Raw genomic sequence first — 21,437 nt, 5'->3', positions numbered from 1 at the left:
TGACACCTATACCTATAAGCGACCACGAACCACGATCTGAAACATCAATCTACAAGTGATTACTCAAGCCTCCCCAGAGTGTCATTGGCTGGACATACTCAAACTCTTCTGATTCTCGGTTTGGCTTCCGCGAGGTAGCAGTGATGGTTCTCAGTAGTCAATGCTAGTATACAAATCAGATAAACATGTGGAGGGCTGGTGTCTGCAAGTTTGCACCCCAGGTCAGGAGGAAATAGCCTGGCAACATAAAAAACCTTTAAGCTGTAGTTTTCCCTGCAGGACAGAGCCCAGGAAATATGGCTCCCACATTTTCAACCTCTATGCCAGGAATAAGGGTCGGAGTTCCCCAGGGTTCTATTCTCAGCCCTACTCTTTTTAATCTGTACCTGTCCCCCCCGGCATATATAGCAGAAGCAAATGGTGCTACGATCGTATCTTACGCAGACGATACGCAGTTGCTTTTCACTTGCGGAAAATCAGAAGATTTTGACAGGGCAAGTATAAGGACTTGCCTTTCAAAGGTTTTCCAGTGGCTGAAGGCGAACCAACTCGAATGCAACTCGGATAAGTCCGAGATTGTTTTCTTAGGCCAACCGGGTAACTGGAACGCCTGGTGGCCTGAAGAATACTCGCCGGCTCACTCTGAGGAATCAGTCTTAAGAAACCTTGGAGTTTTGCTGGATAACACCTTGTCCATGAAGTCTCAAGTCCAGGCTCTGGTTGGCACCTGCGTTGGCATTCTGCGCTCATTGAGAAAATATCTTCCTCTCTTGACAATCGAGTCCAGGAAAATTGTAGTCCAGGCCTTGGTGACATCATGGCTGGACTACGCAAATGCCTTGTATTTGGTTCTTCCAGGCTATCTTATACAGCGCTTACAAGTGGTACAGAACACCGTAGCCAGGGTGATTCTCCAACCGCAACCAAGGTCGCCGATGTCCCCCCTCCTTACGTCACTTTACTGGTTGAGACTGAAGGAGAGGATCAAATTCAAAGCTCTAGTTGTTTTTTTTTTTTTCAAGCCTTGCAACCTTACACCTTACTAAACAAGTTAAGCGTTAAATCCCTGCTCGATTCCTAAGATCCTCCTCCTCAAACCGCGCGCGCACTCCTAAAGTACGTCTAGCCCGGATGGGCGTCAGATCCTTTGGGTTTTTGGGGGCCCAGGCCTGGAACAGGCTCCCATTCTCCTTACGTTCCATTTTAGATGTCTTAGCCTTTAAGAAATACTTGAAAACGTGGCTTTTTAAAATCTAGCAGCACTCTACAGCTTTTCTACCGTTTCTGTCAGCGCCGAGACACTTATTTTAGAAGCCGTTTTGCGCTATACCAAATATTTTTCATTTATTCATTTATCAGGTAAGATTGGAGATGATTTGAAGTTGTACCAGAAGATCAGGCTAAGTACGAGGTAAGACTAAAAAGTTTTCCCCTTGGGTAACCTCACAAGCCAACTTTCAATCATTCAATCCAGTGACATGTGGAGGCTCTATCCCCTACCAGAAGCACGACTGAGAGGCTATTGGGACCTGTAAAATTTGATGGCGGCATAAGCCTAAAAACCAGCAAGAAGTGGAGGCTTACAATCCCATTTTAAGCACTTTGCATGTGCCTATTCTTAGATAAAATTCCAGGTATTGGTCGGGCAGAACCTGTGGTACAACGTTTAGAGATTTTGACCAGCATTAATTGGTTTAAGGAGTCGAGGATTATTCCCAAATTGTTGGATAAAAGTCTATACACAAAGATATAAGCATAACGTTGGTGGGAGATATAGTTTCTTTCCTGAGGAAGATGGTTGAGAAATTAATGAATCCAACAAAACGCATTGATGCTCTGAAAACCTGTACACTAGATCACCTAAACATTTGATTCAACTAAAGAATAAGGACAAAAAAATCTAATTTCAATAAGGGTTTGGTTCAATTAATGATTTATCTGTGATTGGTGTCCCTTTAATGACAAAACTAAGGGGCTCATTGCGATGGCGGTCGGATTCGCTCGGCCCCCCACCGTAGCGGTGATTGGGTCCGACTGCCATGCCTGCGCGGTCCCGCCTATGCAATTTGGATGGGACCACCACTGCTGCGGTCAGATTCTGCACCCTTCGCATTGCGGCGGAGAGTGCTGACGGCAGCACCGCCGCAATGCGAAAAAGAGCATGTTGTGCATTTCACTGCACCAAGTGGCAGGCACTAGGGGGTACCCCCCCCCCCCCCCAGTACACCCACACCTCCCCCCAACACAAGGGGGGCCCACAACGGGCCCCGGAAGACATTCACTGCATGCCTTTCAACGGTGTGGAAAGGCTGGCTACCGCCGGCATCATAATTGTGCCGGCGGAGCCTGCTAGTCACCGCCGCCATTCTGAGCCTGCCGAACGCTCTGCCGGACAATCTGAACGATTGCTAACGGCAGAAAAGCAGCGGACGGACTTTCCCCCTGCCATAGTAATATGGCTGGGGTATTTCACGTTACGATGGCAGATCGGTCGCCACCGCCACCTGGCGGTGGCGATCTGCCCGCCATTGTAATGAGCCCCTAATTGTCTAATATATTCTCCTGTTATGTTTTAATGTTGTGCAGATATATGTTTTTTAATTATTTTATTGTCTTCTTGATTGTCCTTTTTATCTATTTGTGATATGATAACTGATTTTTTCTACATGTTAAAAATGCTTGTATTAGGCAATTCCATATGTATTGTTTTCAACCATTTTATAATACATTTTTTATAGAAAAAAATAGCTGTTATAGTTATATTTTAGGTTTTTTTTGGGTGATATTGGTTGGTCCCTGAATTGAATGATTGAATGCTGACTTGTGAGGTTACCCAAGGGGAAAACTTTTTTGACTTATTGTCGGGTTGGTGCCCTGTCCTCTTGGGTTAGTAGAGCCCCTCTCTTCTTGTTTCAATCTACGTACCAGGTAAGCACTGGACAGCGCAGAATGAACTAGCTGGAAGAGTATCCATAGAACCATAGCAAAGGTAGAGAAAAAAGGTCAATAAAAACAATAATATAGACTGATGGGGTCATGAAAATGCAAAAAAGTACTATAGCAAGGTTGATGGAGCAACTGATTTTCGGGGGAAAAACAATAGTCCATCAATGAAGTCATGTGACAAAGAAGCCTTATTGGATTGGGAAACAGAAACAAATAACTATAGCACCAGTCATGTCGATTGACTAAACACAGATAAATTCCTGGTCTCGATTACAGAAATATGAACACTAAGAAACAAGTCAGGTTTCTTAGTAAGGAACCACATAGGGGAAGCTACATGCAGCCAATCTGATAGATTTAGGAGCCCAAGAATGCTGCCAGGTTGGTCAGATGCCAGGCAAGGCCAGAATGGCATTGTGCAGCAAAGTCAGCCAAGAATGGAAGCTGCACAGAGTGGAATCAGCAGACTGATCAGGAAGACTGCTGAGAACACCTACACCAACTGGTAAGTGTCATAGGGTGAAAGGCCTTGCATGGTCAAGTCCGTAAGTCTGCATATCCAGTAGGAGGATGAAAGAGCAGCCACTCATCTGGAAGTACGCTGTTTGGAAGCAGGCATAACACACAGGACGTCACCGTCAAGTGACTTGTGTTGACCCTGTCAACAGACATGGTCTCCATGCAACACTTCTCCATTACAGTAAAGTTGTTAGGCAGATTAAGGGCCGCCAAATGAGCTGCTGACCATCCCACTGATGCACTCCAGAGAATCCAAAATCAGGGCTGCATTAGGCTAAACTCAAGAACCCTAGACATGCACTCATCACATCTGAGCATCAATACCCAGGTAAAGCCAGATACAGTTAAATTTTCATGAGAGCCTTACACTTTTAGCTACCGGGCGTTGAAACCAGGCCATTACTTTAAAGAATCAGTACTGGGGCAATTATAAGGACTGAGATATAGGTCACAGAACAAGGGAAGCAGCTTGCACAACTGTCAGTAAGCCTGCACCTGAACCTATTTTAAAACTGTTTTGTTTCAGTGTAAAAATCCCACTAGTACATGTATAAAATGTAATGCCTTCCATATTTTTGTGTGTAGCATTGCCTTTTGAAGTGCTATAAATTACTTCTGTTTTTCATAAACAGAAGCACTGGGCTGTTGGTTCCTAAATTTCTACCCCCCCACGCTACCTTGCTGGGAAGATTTGTACTGCTCGTCTTGTTACCAATGAGGGTCAAGTGCTGAAGAATGTGCTTGGTGTTCAATCTGCAATACCATAGTAGGTCAGGGACCAGGACAACAGGGGTAAACAAAAAGGTTCTAACCCAACACGAATAGGGACGAGTGACCCCTGCTTGCCCAGTCACACCTAACAGGTTTTTACACCACAAGTTTATGATTTTGAATGGTTTGAAAGTTAATCTTGTATAACTGTAGTAGTGATTCATTATTTTCTCAGGACTGTGCCCAAAATTAAATAGAACGTTTACTAAATGGAAAACACTTCACTTGTCAATACTGGGTAAAAAAAAAAAAAAACAAGGATAACCGACATGAGGGAAAGAAGTACCAGATGTACAACCCACCAATTTGCGAGTCGCAAATTGCGCCGCATTTGCGACTCGCAAGTTGGGATGCACAACAGTGTCTGAAGCACAGTTTGCGATTCCCAATGGGGTCGCAAACTGCATCCCTTTTGCATATTAATGAGGCTGTCGCAATTTGCGAGCCCATTGGGAATGGCTGGCACTACCAGGGATGGTGGCCTGCTGGGGTCAGCAAACCACCATGTCTGGTACTGCTTTTAAATAAAGCAGTTTCTTTTCAAATGCAGCCCGTTTTCCTTTAAAAAAATCATTATTTTAAAAAATAAAAATGAAACTTTTCAGTTGGGACCACTGCCTGCCCTTAAAAAATATTCTGAAACACACTCACAAAGGGGAAGGGGTCCCCTGGGGACCCCTTACCGTTTGCAAGTGGTTTACCACCCTTCACAGAAGGGTTGTCAACTGCGACGGTTTTGAGATTGCAATTGCGGTTGCAAAACAGTCATACATAGCTTCAAGACTCACAAAATAGGATTAGTACATGAGCCACACGTTTTTTTGAGGTCGCAAACGGGTCTAAAACCCATTTGCGCCCGCAAAAAACGTTAGTACATCTGGCTCCAAATATCCAAAACTATATTTTCTTCATAATTCATTAACTCTTGATTAAATTAACTGGATTTAGAGCCCTTATGTAATCAAAATAGTAAATGGCCACAAATCCACTTCAAGATTTATGCCACCAGAATCAGGAGAGAATTTATTTGATGTTTCAAGAAGAAATATGCAGCAAACATAGAAATGAAGAAGGCTGATAAAAATTGCCTGTGTGTAACGCATGATCAGAGAGCTACTATGTTATTTTTTATCATTGTTAAGTGTGGTGAGGGAGAGAGTGCTGAAAAATTTACAACACAATGACTTTATAACTTTATCTCACCTCTAGTATAAACCAGTCGTAGGAATATGGTTAGCAGTGTCCTTGTAAGCTACGTACTGCTCCTGCTGCATTTGAGATAAAACGCATCACAATTTCAATTTTTTTACCACTTACTTACTGGGGCTTTGCTTAACCATACTGATTCTGGTACTCTCTTCTCCCCTCTGTTCACAGGATTCATAGTAATGGAAACACTGTTGCACAGCGGCATTAATCTAACAAATAAAGGTAAAACATTCAAGTTAAACAATCCCAAATGAGCAAGAAGTTAAACACGGGATCAACATTACAGTAATCAAACAAGGTCAGCTGTGATAGAATGATTTAAAAACCATGTTAACTGCTACAGTGTGATGGAGAAGACTTGATATCCATCACATTACCTCTGCAGTTCAAAGGACGTCTCATTCAAGGCACTGCAGCAGAAAGATGCTTCCGGTGCAAGCAGCAGAAGCATTTTATTTTTGAAAAAAAATTGGGACACGAGGTAAGGGATTTCCATGCATCCAGAATGTCTTTTTTAGGTCTCGTCTAGGCAGTACTTGCGCTTTGAGACATGCTGTATTTAGGATAAGGGCATGAAGCCCCGCCCACTTTCTGCCCATCTTTTTAATTGGCTTCTGTCCTTTTTAAATAGTCGCTTTTCATTGGTCAATAGGCATAGTAGTCCCTCCTTAGTACCGCCATTTCTCTTCTTGTAACCTCCCATGAGGACACCCCTTGTTACAAGCGTTGCTACTTGGTATGTTTTAATAACAGCCACCGAGCACTATTTTCCTAAAGGGCTTTCTCGAAACGCTCTCCCGCAACATTTAGTTTAAAAAAGATTTAACTAGCACGGCACGCCTCAGCACTAATAATGCAGTAGCAAACTACAGGAGGTTACCCGTAAACCCAGTAGAGACCCGGGTAAATAATGTATAGCATACAACAGTGTTAATGATACCCATACATTTGATACATTAGGAACAGATTAATTCTTCTGGGCAATCATGAGGGAGACACCGTAAACTAAGCTGTAGAAGTCGACGGCATTTTAGTCTTTATACAGTATTAGGCCATCATCACGACCCGGTGATAATTTTAGGTTACAGTGCTGAGAATCTGAACAATCAAGACACCATGTAAAAGTCACTGAAAGATTGTAAGAGCTTATGCATCAAAGGGGTGTGGGAAGAGGGAAGCAATCGTCTAGCTGATTTGGCGGCTTCACGTAGAAGTTGGGTACTTCCAGATCAGGGTGAGTATCGGAAAGGATTAAGGCCAAGGCTCAAGCGTCCATTCTAAAATCACAACGGGAGCATGTGTATACTCTGTAAGGGGAATCCAGGGAGACAGGAATAAGAGGCGTCACTGGCCTGAGTCCGGTAGAGAGTGCCGGCCTGGGAGGGGCTGCTTGGGAACATTAAGAAGGTAATGTGCCTTCAAGATCTACTTAACACCCATACTTTCCACAACCTACAACAGAACAATTTCTGCCACAGCCATGAAAAAGAAACAGTTAGGGTCGAAATCTAGGTTGACACCCTCAATGCAGCTAACAAAGGAGACTAGTCTTTGTCGGTAGTGCTAGACACAAGCACAGCTGTTTGGTCAAATCAAAAGACAAGGAGTTAGTTACTGCCTGTTGGGATGGAAAAGTCCCATGCATGGTGACAGACATGCATGACTGGCCTCAGTGTTCCAGCTGCACAGATATCTTTACTCCTTGTAATGATTTTTGGTCATGGCCAGACACCAATCATGTTTGTGTCCCATAACCTAGCCCTGTCTCATGGTAATGTGGTCCTGTTAGATCGGGAGGCGTGCACCAAGAGCTACCCTTATAGTGGTAAAGGGCTACTGCCCTTGGAGTTAAGTGATAAGAGCACGGTGGTGGCAGCATACCCGTTTTGTGTTCCTAGTGATCAGTAGTGTCAAAAGACCTTGTTACTGGTTTCAAGGGAGTGGTGCTTACTGGCCCACTCATGTACAGTTTTGTGGTTGTGTACTTATTCTAGCTCTTGGCCTGCACATATTGTGTGTAGCACCAGCCAGAGTGTGATACCTGTGTTTCCATTGTGTTATGTGTACCTGTATGGGGTACATAACATGGAGGTCTGTTGGTTCCATTTTGAAAAAACAGGACCTAGAAAGGCTAGGAGAGGTGAGGACTGCAACCCGAGACAGGAGATGTATATTGCTGACATTCCTGAGGGCTGGGGTGCAGGCAGACATGGAAATAAAGGGAGAACATTCACTGTGCATTTCAAAGGCCTCTTTAATTCCAGGAAGAGTTACTGGTCAGTGAGGCTCTACTCATTGTCAGGGAAATGGTACGACTGATAACGTTGGCACTGCGGACCAGGGAATCTTGACAGAGAGGAAGTCTTAAGCTTTTTAACCTTTATGAGACAAAGGTCAGGTGTGGTCGCCAGTTACTGCTACGGTCTGAGTTGTGGGTCAGTCAAAAAACAGATATATATGTAGAAAACAATGGTCCTGAGCAGACACTAAATTTTACATAAAATTAAATATAGACCACAATGGGTTACTATACACATCCGATGTCCAGCCGGACAGGGGATTTTTATTTTTCAGATACTAAAGGATATGGTCAAGGATAATGAAAACACTACATTTATCATGGGGCACAATCCTGCACCCTACAGCATGGGGAACGTGCGGGGGGAAAAAAGGAATAACAATGCAGACAGTTTAGGACAAACAACAGTTACAGGCAAAGACTGAGAGCCGTTGCAACTTGCAGGCATAAATGAAGTTGTAGCAAGTTTGACAAAATAGAGACCACAACGAGTAAGCACAATGGATATTTGTGGCACTATTTTTAAAAAGTCGACGTTTCGATCCCAAGCTCATTGATTAACGGGATCATCTTCAGGACTAAATTTATAACATTTGCCTGGTTTTTAACGCCCCAATTGAGGACATAGGGGTATCACATATGGCAGGTCAAAGTGGAAACTGACAATGAAGAACAGCGTTGTTGCTTTTGGTTTGGTCGCTTGCAGTTAAGGTTTCTATAAAACTTAGTGGGCGCTGGAGCGTGCTGCTCCTTGCCTGGATCGGCTGTTGGGTAGTTAGACTGTGGTGCAGATGGGCCACATTTCAATGCGCCAAGGTATTGCTTCAATATACTGATATGTTACAGTCCAAGCTGTGGAGAGATACAGCAATGGAGATCTCTGTCCTCAGCAACAATGTGCTGTGTAGTAACCGGCTCAATGGTAGTCAAAAAACAGAGCCACTCCTGCTGTGGCAGGCTGTTCCTACGACAAAGGGGAATGCAGAGGAGAGAGCACATCATCAAAGTAGCAGACACCCCTGTCCGAATTTCAAAGGAACAGACACTAAATCCCATTTGTGTCAGGAGTTGGACTATAAAAGTGAGAGCATGAGACCCACAGGTAGGTCAACAGTGCTCTTCAACAATAGAATCGATCATCACGATTTCTAGCTCTTGGAACCAGCACTAAGAACCAAGTTCTGCTAGTTTGCCTGGTGGGTGAGGGGCTATCACCAAAGAAGTTAAGACGACTTGCCCCAAGCCTGGAGCCTGGGACCCGCGTGAAGTAAAGACCATCTCCCTTTTGCATAAATAGTCTGCAATTTTCCTATGCCAAGAGGAGGCCACAGTGACGTAAAAGGCATCATCCTTGAAAACAGGAAATCGACAACCCGCATGCACCAAGAAAGGGTTACCATGGAAGGAGGACCATTGCCCTGGATCTTTGTGCTTTGGCTATTTTGCGGAACACTTACAGATTGGGAGAAGCCACGGAGGAGGATGTCTGACACCGATGTGGACCGTCCGGAGACTGAGAAGGGCAAACACATCATAAGGGAAAGACAGTAAGAGGTTGAGGATTCTCAACATTAGGAGATGGAGCTAGCAGTGACTTGCCCCAGTTCTCCCGTACTTGCTGACTGACATCGGATTGAATAAGACTGCTCGAGGCCAGGAGACCTGTTGGTGACGTACATGGACTCAGCACATACTGCAGTTGAAATTGACTCTTGAGGCCAAACTTAGTTGAGTGGGAATTAGTGCTTCTGGGTGTCACCTCCAGTATCGAATGGGGAATAACCAGCCTCACTAGAAAGGGATGGAGGGAATTCGGGATGCCACCCAGGATGGCACTAGCATGCCGACCTTAAGCGACTGTGGTTATTATTTAGTGTGTTGCCTCTATACTTTCTGTGCTTATATTAAAATGCTACTACTTTTTAAATAAAGACAAGTATTTGAACGGACAATCACCTTAATGTGGTTAGTGTTTGTACCTTGAGATTTGAACTTGTATATGCCTCACACCAACCACTCCCTCAAAGAGCCTAGGACCCAAACTACCACTGAGGGTCAAGTGCTGAAAGGGATAGTACTTGGTGCAGTTACTCTGGACCCATAGTTTTTCAGGCTCAGGGACATCAGCAGGAAAATGCCTCAACCCCATTGATTGGGACCAGGAACTTGTGCATTCCTTCTACTGCCTCTGAACTAGCTGTAGTAGCATACTACTTATTTTCCTAGTTCATCTGTTTCAGAAAAAAACTTTTGATGCACACGAATCCCGTGGGCCTCCCACTTCCTAACTAACGCTAGTGTAGTGTAGCCCCAGCGATTCCCCAGGCCTAGGCCTATTCTATTTCCGTGACAGTGGTTCTTATACCACTTACTTAGTATATGGTTTGCGTGGCCCCTAGGGCCTAACTGTATTACTTACCTGTGTGACTTACTGTATGCATTAATAAGACTGTGTTGTACTTACCTCTAATCTCATAAAGAGTGCTGAGGGTTTGCTTAGAATAAATACACTTTATTTTATATATATAACTGTTGTGGTGTCCTTTCATTTGGTATTCAAGGGATTATATATGGTATCACAGCTGGCTTCACATGCCATTCAGAGTTTAGCCTAAGACTGCTCTTGTCCATGCTACCACTAGGATAGCTGGTCTATAAGGTTGACTTTACAACCAATCACCATAAGGGTATTTGGACTGATATAAGGTGTACACTAGAACTAGTGACATCATACATCAGGCCAACTTCTCACATTGGTGAGCAGCGGTTGGGATCTGAGCTTGCTGTTGTAATACCATTGTAATCTTGAGATACTAAATTGAAAGATCACACAGATATTGTCTAGGTACATATAACATAGATTATTATACTTAAGTCCTACTGGACTTTGTAGTTGTAGGTTGAAGGGAGTAATACACCCTGACTACAACTACTAGAAAGGTTTAGTAGATACAACTAGTGTAGGTAGGTGCACACACCACACCCTCACTAGATCATGTCTCTGAGAGTAGATCAAGTGGATGCTCTCTCAGGAGGATCAGGTCTGCAAAAGATCCCCTCTAGATATGATACCTTAACATTCCAGGAGATGAGACACTTGTGTACCTCCAGAGGAATAAACCAGGGTGCAAACCCTACCCTCCTTCAGTTAAGACAACTCCTAGAGGAGTATGATGCTCAGAGGGCATCTCAGGCAGGTGCCCTAGGCACAGAGGAGGGTCTACCCACCACAGAGGAGTCAGATGGGGCTTCAGATGGGGAGGTAGACAGCCAGAGCCAAGTAAGGAGACTTAGCCAGGCTAACTTAAGTTTACATGGGAGTTTGCATGGGGTCCCCCCATACAGACCCACAAGTAGGCATTCACAGAGAAGCAGGAGGGACAGATCCCCTTCAAGGGAATCCATCCACTCCCATGTCTCTAGCATCTCTAATGCTTCCTCTCACAGGGGAATGACTTCACCTGAGAGAAAGGAGCATAAAGCCAGAATGAGGGAAGCTAATCTGAGGATTCAGAGGGAAGAAATTGCCCTTGCCAAGGAGAAGCTTGCTCTGGCTAGAGAGCAAAAATTGTGTGGGTCAGAACCCACTGGTGGCAGCAACATCCCTAGAGATAGGGATAGGTCTTATGACCATAGAAACCTAAGCAAGATAGTCCCCCCATATCAGAATGGGGATGACATCCACAAATGGATGACTGCTTTGGAGAGGGCCTACAAAGTACAGCAGGTACCCCAAAGTCAGTGGGCAGCTATCTTGTGGCTCTCCTTTTCTGACAAAGGTCGAGACAAGCTCCTCACAGTCAGTGATGAGGATGCAAACAATTACAAAGTCCTGAAGAGTGCTCTGATAGATGGGTTTGGCTTAACCACTGAGCAATATAGGTTGTTGTTCAGAGACACCCAGAAGACACAGACACAGGACTGGTCTGATTTTGTGGATTGTGCCACTAAGGCTTTGGAAGGTTGGTTAAATGGCAGCAAGGTGCAGGACTATACAGGATTGTACAACTTGATTATGAGGGAGCAGATCCTTAGTAATTGTCAGAACCAGCTTCTCCATCAACACCTGGTAGACTCAGATTTGACCTCTCCCCAAGAATTGGGAAAGAGGGCAGATAAATGGGTCAGGACCAGGATTAGGCCTAAAAATCAGGGTGGTGACCAAAAGAAAGATACCACCAAGCCTCAAGAGAAGGGTGGGGATAAAGCAAAAGAGAAATCTTCCTCAGGGCCCCAAAACTCCACACAGGGTGGTGGGTCCCAAGCTCCCTCCTCTACCACAGTTAAAAAGCCTTACTGCCATGTGTGTAAAACACCTGGGCATTGGAAAACTGACTGCAGTTGTCCACAGGCTAAAAACAAAACTGTTCCTCCAACTACTCCTGTCACACCACCTATTACTGTCAGCAGTAATCCCCCAGGTGGTGGGAGTGCCCCCAAAAATTTGGTTGGGTTTTCTTGGGGAACACAGGGTGACTCTGGCTTAGCCAATTCCCCTACAGCAGCTACTCTTGTCTGTGATGGTGGCATGGGGTTTGCCAACTTCACTGCCTGTCCCAACACTTTGGGTAGGTACAGACAGGAACCCTACATCAATGGTAGAAAAGCTGAGGCCTACAGAGACACTGGAGCTAGCATCACTATGGTGGCCCATAGGCTAGTTCCCTCTGAGCAGCTTTTGCCTGGTTTCTCATACCAGGTAACTAACATTGATGGCAAACAGAACAGTCATCCCATGGCAGAGGTATGTCTCAGCTGGGGAGGGGTCACTGGCCCTAAAAGGGTGGCAGTGTCTCCAACCTTGCCTGTGGACTGCTTACTGGGGAATGACTTAGAACTCTCAGCTTGGGCTGGAGTTGAACAAGACACCCATTCTAAAACGGTAGGCCTTTCACAAAAGGGTAGTGGGGTTGTGCCAGTCACAACCCCTGTCCAAGTAGCTTTCCTCCCTGAAAAGGTTGGAAGGGCAGTGGTAGCCACCGCCCAGGCACAGACAGACTTCCCTGTAGAAATTGGCAGAGCTGTGACAGTCACAGCTCAAACACAAACTGAGTGCCTTCCTGAAAAGGTTGGCAGGGCTGTAATGGTCTCAGTCCATACTCAGACTGACCTAGGTGTAGTGAAGCCTGAAACTATGGATCACTCCACACAAACAGAGAGTAGTGGGGAGGAAGAAAAGTCTCCCTCTCCCCAGACATTAGGAAAAGGTCATCCTCCTCAGGGATCTGACCTCACCCCTTGTGAAGGAACTGCCCCAGAGGTAGCCAGGCCTGGCCTGGCAGAGCCTCTGATGTCAGTGGCCCCTTCCAAGGTGGGACCCAGTCTGGTGCAGGTAGCCTGCCTCTCTCTACCCTGCCTCAGTCAGCCCAGGGCTGCAGAGGTCAGGGAGGCCAGTGGACCCCAAGAGGGCCCCTGTCCACAAGAACCCCCCCATCAAAAGAATGAGGATTGCCTGGCTAGTAGCCCTAGCCAGGTGATGGGTAAAAACATTCCTGAGGGATCCCCTTTACAGGTAGTTAGGGACCTCCCCCAGAGGGATTCTGCTGGGCACAGGCAAACATGGGACCTTAGGGCCCCAAACCTGACCTGTCCCTCCAGTAAGCCCACAAAAGGGACCCAGCCTCCAGCTTTAGGTAGCCAGAGGCTGACCCTGAGAGCACAGTGCAACTCAGTTAGAGAAAGAAAGGCATCCATGGTGGAGGATGATTGGAGGAAGCTGAGGCCTCACTTTGAGGACACTCACTTCAGTACTCCATCTCAACACCAGCCTTTTACTTTGCAAAGACACACCAAAGGTAGAGATTCCCTATGGTGGAGACCCTATGATATCTTTAGGATGAGGGATTGCTTAGTGGACCATGAGACAGGGGGTAACCATGCCAGTGCTGGTTCTTCCTTATATGGCCACTCAGGCAATAGAGGCTTACCTTGTCAAGGCCAGCCTTATCTCCTTTCGTTTGGGGGGGGGTTGTGTAGGAAGGTGGATATCTGACTATGGTTACCCCCAACTTTTTGCCTAGTGTCTAGCTGGTTTTTCGACTTAGTTGGCCTGAGATCCTGCCATTCAGGGTCTCAGGCTGTCTGCTCTCTCTGTAAAATGGACTCCATGTACCCTAGGTACATAACCAATTGGTAAGGATCACCTTATTGGACCCTGTACAGTGTACCCTAGGTACCCAGGGCATAGGTGTACCCTAGGCCTCCCAGGGGCTGCAGCATGTATTATGCCACCCCTGGTCTGGCCTTCCAATCAGACACAACTGGCTGATCACTCAGCTGGGGCAAGGTCGTGTAATCACCCCTTGCTTAGATATAGTATGCCTATATCTACCCTTATATATAGACACATGTGTACCTATCAGTCACTCCTATGGCAGGCCTTAACAATCCTGGAGGCAGAGTGCTTGGTAACATGTGAGATGGTGCTCTAGCATGAGCTGAGCCTGTCTGCAGCTTTCGGAACCATGTCCTTATAGCTGTTCTATGATATAGCCTACCATATACTCTTAAAGTGCCTTATAATCTTAGACGGTTATGGTAACTATGGTTTGGCTTTATCGAAACATGTCGTGTAAGGTGTCTAACACTTTGGAATAATACCCCCATACCATTTCTGGACATGAGGATATTATTCCCCCCTTCTAGAGGGAGAGACATGTTAAAATCCTACTTTGCTGTGTAACCTCTGACCAAAGCCTCAGCATCACAAAATGGATGCTGCTGCCACAGACACAAGTCTGACCTCCTGCTGCTGGGAGTGATCCCAGCCAGGGAGGCCTGGACAATAGGTTTCCTGCTTGGGGAGGTGCTAGCACCTCCCCAGACAGCCTTTAGTGTATTGGGGCAGGATGGGCTGAAAGGAATGAGACATGCCTGGGGCACACAAGGTGTTCCTTGCATAGTCCAGTTCAAACCGGCGCTGGGGCACTCCAGCCCCAGCTCTGGCGCGAAACTGGACAAAGGGAAGTGGGTGTAACCACCCCCTCCCAGGTCCCACCCATAAGGCGTGACCTAGCAGGTATCCCAGCCCCCCAGATTAGTATAAGAGTGGGAGTTGGGCCTCAAGACTTTAGATTATCCTGAACCTGCAAAACTGAACAGAAACTCTGGACCTTCGACATTCGACGAAAGAAGAAGACTGAAGAATCTCCCTTGTAGCCAAGAAGTGGCTACCCTGTGCAAACAGGCACCATCAAGAGACTACCCTTTGCTTTGCGACCGTTCTACGAGGAACCGACTGCAGAGCCCGACCAGAGCCTTGACTTCCAGACTTCTCCGACCCTCATCCACATCTGCAGCAGAGCTGAGATCCGTGGAGGCGACGAGCGACGTGGGACCGGCTACCTGGGAAAAGTGGCTAGTAACTTACAGCGCAGCTTCTGAGGCACCCTCGAAGTTGTGCACCGGGGATTGAGAAGCCCCAACCCCAAGCACCATCTACACCGAAGATCAGCCCCCCACACTCCACGAGTCCTGCGTGGGGCCCTTCAGCATTTTCCTGCTTGCCGCGTCTGTCCGGTTGCTTGCCCGCTGGCTAGTGGCCTCTGTGACGACGCACCCTGAAATCTTCTGCGCTGGTTTGGCTCCTCCAGACTGGCTCCCGCTTCTCTGCAAAGAAGAAGCACCCCAGACCTTCCTGGTCTGCACCAGAAGCAAGTCCTTTGTTCTTCGTGGGTTCCGCTTGCCAAGGCTTGGTGAGTCCTAGTCCAACTTCGACGCCGCCGACAGCAAGAGCCTTCGTGGGACAGCTCGCCTCCTGGTCCTGGTCGTCCTCGACGCTTCCTGGTCCTCCTGGCTGCAGCGACAAGCTTCACCTTCACCTGCAACTCTTCACGACATCGCCTGGTTCCTTCCTGGTTCCACGTGGTCACTGGCTAGTGACCTTGACTCTGTCCCTTCTGCTTGCAGGTTTCTTCTCTTCTTGATCCCAGCCTTGGGATCCACCGGACACTCTTCACTGACTGCCTGTCAGCATCTTTCTTCAGGCATCCATAGGAGTCGACGACGAAAACGACGCATCTTCACCCCTATGCACCCGCAGCCTGTGGGCTAGGTAACTTGGGTACTCCGGTGCTCATCAGGATAGTGACTATCCTAGTGTCTAGTTTTCAAGTCTCAACTTCCTAGCTACTCCGGAAGTGTCCTAAATCTATCTATTTCTAAACTGTAATATTGCTATTGACTTTTACGCATTACGCGTGAGTGTTTCCACTCTGCACACGAATCCCGTGGGCCTCCCACTTCCTAACTAACGCTAGTGTAGTGTAGCCCCAGCGATTCCCTAGGCCTAGGCCTATTCTATTTCCGTGACAGTGGTTCTTATACCACTTACTTAGTATATGGTTTGCGTGGCCCCTAGGGCCTAACTGTATTACTTACCTGTGTGACTTACTGTATGCATTAATAAGACTGTGTTGTACTTACCTCTAATCTCATAAAGAGTGCTGAGGGTTTGCTTAGAATAAATACACTTTATTTTATATATATAACTGTTGTGGTGTTCTTTCATTTGGTATTCAAGGGATTATATATGGTATCACAGCTGGCTTCACATGCCATTCAGAGTTTAGCCTAAGACTGCTCTTGTCCATGCTACCACTAGGATAGCTGGTCTATAAGGTTGACTTTACAACCAATCACCATAAGGGTATTTTTAGACTGATATAAGGTGTACACTAGAACTAGTGACATCATACATCAGGCCAACTTCTCACAAGTGTTTTTATTGTTTTGAGGATTGAAGAAAATTAAGACTGCAACTACCAGAATGCACTGATGTGTTAAATACAAGTCTACAGCTAGCTAAATGTTCATCAATTCTTTTCAAACAAATGTGATTCCGTTTTTCACAAAAAAATGAAAAAGAAAAGAAAATGCTGGACATATTCATGGGTGTTAATTTAATGTTTTAAATTTGGATTTAGTGTTTATGACTTAATATTTTCATGTTCTTGATTGCGTACATCCAAATTAAATGTGTTAGCAATTTAGATGGAAGATGGAGAAAAAAAAAAAAAAAAGTTTTGTTTTACCATAACTATTTACCCGTGCTGTGTTTCTTTCTTGCTCCTATTGCTTTCGTGCAACAATTCACCACTCTTTATCCCTCAATAAACTGGAATTGAATCGTACATTTCCTCCCACGTTATACCTTCCTGCCTCATATACATTTTATATGGAGTAATGCGCCACCAATGGCATACGTGCCATGCAGTCAAATTAAGTAGAAATTGAACTTACCAAAGCTTTATATTTTTTTTCAAGAAGTCGAAGCACCACTGTTCTGCTGTAATACGCATGCTAGAATAAAAACAAAGCTATTTTAAAACCGTGTCGCGTACAAGTATTAAGTAACAAATCACAACATTCTTTTTGTAGGTACGCGATTAGCCTTTGACTGAGATAGAAAGAGATGGTCGTCTCAATACATCCGGAAACCCTTTTCGTCACCCCACTGCCATTTACAAGGGGAAGGCCGGTATTTTACCAATAAGGCAGAAGAACGCCCAACACCATCAGAGCAAAACCCCATCCTATAAAGAGCAGATGACGTCTTTCAATGGCAACGTTTTTGCATGGCCTCCAGGGGAGTAAGACTTCTAGCGCCTGTAAGCTCACAGCTGACCCACCCCATCCTCCCCTGAGCAAGGGGGAAGAAGGCTCCGATATGCTTTGCAACCAAAGCAACCACAATATGTCCTAACATTACCTTCCTGATGGAACGCAAACAGCTTTGGGCAAAAAGGTAATTCCAGAAGACCCCCAGAGAGAGAGAGAGAAAGAGGGAGAGAGAGCAAGAGAGAATGAGGCGGCTAAATTTCAGGAAGTGCTAGTTGGAGAAAAGATAATGCATCTTGTTGCCCTGTCATGCTTCTACGCCTGAGCAAGCCCAATATTTAGTGGTGCTGTACATGTTGAAATATTTCAAAAATAGCATACATGAATGCATTCACCTTTGAGTGAGAATGCAGTAAAATTAATTTGTATTTGTTATTCCACTCTCAGCATATTGTACCTAGCCCTCGTTATAATTGTTTGGAAACCTTAAATGATGTTACTGAAACACTTTAGTCAAGATTGGCATAAGGCCAGTGATGTCTTATATTCAATCTGCCCCATCGTTTCCCAACTGCTGTATCCTCTAGCTTGCATTTAAGGAAAAGTGTTTGCCTGCTCTGGTAAAGCACCTGTGAAGTAGCCGCAGTGAAGATATGACAACGCTGTGAGTAATCCTTTGTGTAAACTAGCAAAATATCCTCAGAATAAGCTGCTGTTTTCCGAGAGATTCTCTCTCCTAAAATCATGCAAAAAAAAAAAAACCTGCAAGCCAAAATCCCTGTCTGTGCTCAGATGTATTCAGTTGTAACCTGCATAGTGAACATACAACATGCTCGGGCACAACACTGCCTGCTTCATAGCCAGCTACCTGCTAGGTGAGATCTCTTGATTTGTTTAGGAGGAAAATACCGCAATCAGTTAGTAATCGCATAACCACGATTCAGTCTTCCTTGCCCCAGTCAAACCATAATGGTTCGCAGTCTGCAACTGAAAGAGCGTGATCTTAAATATTGGCAAGACCAAAGAACACAGTGCCATTATAGGCAACACTCCCCACCCACTGTCAGAGCATGCATGAAGACATAAATAAATACCAACACAACTTTTGTTTGGGAAAATATTGCTGCAGGTTTATTCCATACAAAAGTATGCTATGTGATGGGTTATCTTACGGGCGATCCAAGGGCAGGCAGCGGTAACCGACCTATGCTGCCCTGCCTGATGAGCTAACTTGCACTGTGGCGAACCCAATCAGTGCTACACCTTATGGAGTGATCCTCTTTGCCGGATCACGTGACACATTGGTCCCTTATTACTCACGCCCCTTTCAGGGCGGAGTGTAGCAGGGCACGCCCCCAGTTGTTCAGGCCCACAACTGCCCGAAGGACTAGCGGGACGCCAACTGACTTCTTCCAGGAACCTGCCATGAGGACTCATGGGATTTGGCTCTGGCACCCCTATTGTGCTCCTGCAGAGGTACCCTTCTGTCCCCATCTGCCTGCAGATCGCCCTGTAACTCCGCCTGCAAAACAAAAAGAAAAACATTACAAAGTTCCACGTACCCTGCTGGCCCGCTACACGCCGGGTAAGCGGTAGGGCGGGAGACGGCATGGCCGGTGCAAAAGAGGACGCCAGAAAGGCGGGGGAGATATAAATACCCTCCCCTGACCTCTGTGCGCCGGGAGTGACGCGCCTAGCGTGCCAAGCAGGGGGACTCCTCCCCGAGTCCCCAACACTAGAGGGGTGATGTTTGTGCCTAATTGGCACTAAGAGGGCCACCCTTTTAGGGTGGCCCCTCCCACTGTCAGAGCATGCATGATTATATAAATAAATACACAACAAAACTTTTGTTTGGGAAAATATTGCTGCAGGTTTATTACATACAAAAGTATGCAATATGGTGGGTAATCTTACGGGCGATCCAAGGGCAGGCAGCGGTAACCGACCTATGCTGCCCTGCCCGCCTGATGAGCAAACTTGCACTGTGGCGAACCCAATCAGTGCTATACCTTTATGGGGTGATCCCCTTTGCCGGATCACGTGACACATTGGTCCCTTATTACTCACGCCCCTTTCAGAGCAGAGCGTAGGAAGGCAAGCCCCCGGTTGTTCAGGCCCACAACCGCCCGAAGGACTAGCAGGGTGCCGACGGACTTCTTCCAGGAACTTGCCATGAGGACTCCTGGGATTTGCCTCTGGCACCCCTATTGTGCTCCTGCAAAGGTACCCTTCTGTACCCATCTGCTTCCAGATTGCCCTGCAACTCCGCCACAGCTCTGGAGGCGGCCCCCGTCGCCGCCAGAGCCCCCCCCCCCACCAATACAACTATCTTGTCACCTGCAACCTGCTATTTCCAGGGCCTCTTGCATCTCCAAAAGGAATAGGTCCATTCCCACCTGTGACAAGTGACCCCATTCTTTTCAAAATAGCCCTTGACATTCCTCTGGATCAGCTCGTTCCTATATTTAACTTTTAGTTTCTACAAAGAAACCTTGAAGGATCTACACAAATGACCCCTTGCTGAATTCAGCTTTCCAGGATCCATTATTGCTTTCATACCCATGTCTACCATTAACTGGAAGGAGGTTGAAAGCACAAAAAATAGCAAAGAATGGGTATGTCCCAGAAAATTGCCAAAACTGTGTAAAGAACTTTGGTTTTCTGACAAAAGTCTGTCATTCCCTAAAAGCTGGGAAAATGGTGATTTCAGCCCCACAAACCCTTTTTTGATACCATTTGTAGGGAAAAACCAGACGCTTTCATTTGCAGCACTTTTTTCCCATTTGTTCCCCAAAAAACAAAATGTAGCTGTATTTTGGCTAATTTCTGGGTCCCCTCCAGGGGAATCCACAAACCCGGAGTACCTCTAGAATCCACAGGATGTTGGGAAAAAAGGACGCAAATTTGGCTTGGATACCTTTTGTGGTCAAAAAGTTACAGGGGCCTAAGAGCGAACTACCCCAAAGAGCCAAAAAAAGGCTTAGCACGGGGGGGGGGAAGGCCTAGCAGCGAAGGGGTTAAAACACTCTGGTTAAGACTTATTTATGTCATTAGTACAAGACTGTCTGCAGGACAGACCTGGCCCAACGGCCCCCCCTGAAAGGCTGGGGCCCTGGGCCAGTGCCCACTATGCCCATGTCTTAAAACGCCTCTGAGCGCATTGCAGCATAACTGTGTCTCACCTCCCTGCTTGCAGCGCTCTTAACTTACACATGTAGGCAACCAAATATCTCTGTTGAAATACCAAACGGAAACTTGTAATACCTTAATTAACCCAGCCATCTGCCACAACCACTATCCCCACAATACCCTGGTTACCGATGGTTCAGACACCCCCCCCCCCCTGTAACCCCCAGAATCATGTTGAGAGGGAGTCCCAGGGAATACCCCACCAGCAATGTGAGAAGGCCCTTCTGGGATATTGCCGAAGAGGCAGCTGACCCTTGATGTAACAGTGTGGGCATACCCGGGACACCAGATGCTGTGGTGCTGTGTCTGGCGCTCAAGCCCACTGAATAAGGACGAGACACCCGTCCCTTGGTGGGCCCAAATGCTAATCCCTTAGCACCTTGTTTCCCCACCTGTGACCACCAGTTGCAATACCCAAGGATACATACCTTTTTAATAGGCACACGGAGATACGTGGTTTTCCCCGGGATAGAGACAGGAGCTAGCTGTGCCCACCAGATGGGCTTTTCACTGTCGCTATTACCATGATCGGCCAGACTCCAAGAAAACATGGCAGTCCCCAAGGAGGGGGATTTTTCTAAGCCCTCAGATAAGAACACTGCTGCGGCAGGAGAGCATCCCGCCTAAACTGAGTCGGCGGGACAGGGTACGGCAGGCATTACAAACTTTATTATGCGATCTACACGCCTTGCACAGGCAGCACCAAGACTACTTGCCAAGGTTGACCCGCGGCCTTGCGTTTCACATAGTAGTTGGCTAAGGGATACTGCCGCGATCGTGCAACTGCTGCCCGACCACCCACGGGGAAGCTGGTACCACTGTGATCGTCTACCCACAAGAGGGCCGGAATTGGTGCCCGGAGGAGAGGATCCCACGATCCACAGGGGCGGAGCTCAGACCTGTGTTCGTGTCTGACGGCAGGCACCAATCGTAATGAAAACCGCCC

General features: G+C 46.5%; 1 protein-coding gene across 1 annotated transcript in view; it reads right to left on the bottom strand.

The window, feature by feature from the left end:
• The window catches only part of TBC1D32 (TBC1 domain family member 32), an 886,600-nt gene that overhangs the window by 637,675 nt on the left and 227,488 nt on the right, over positions 1-21,437 (bottom strand). Inside the window, exons 11-12 of the mRNA XM_085611276.1 lie at positions 16,985-17,044; positions 5,558-5,654 (exon numbers count right to left, since the gene is read on the bottom strand). Of these exons, the coding sequence (XP_085467402.1) occupies positions 5,558-5,654; positions 16,985-17,044 (157 nt within the window). The remainder of the gene's footprint in view (positions 1-5,557; positions 5,655-16,984; positions 17,045-21,437) is intronic.

This window comes from Triturus cristatus, chromosome 6 (assembly GCF_964204655.1).
Source record: "Triturus cristatus chromosome 6, aTriCri1.1, whole genome shotgun sequence".
NCBI classification, from domain to species: domain Eukaryota; kingdom Metazoa; phylum Chordata; class Amphibia; order Caudata; family Salamandridae; genus Triturus; species Triturus cristatus.
The sequence above is the reverse complement of the archived record's forward strand: the minus strand, read 5'-3'. Positions and strand labels throughout refer to the sequence as shown.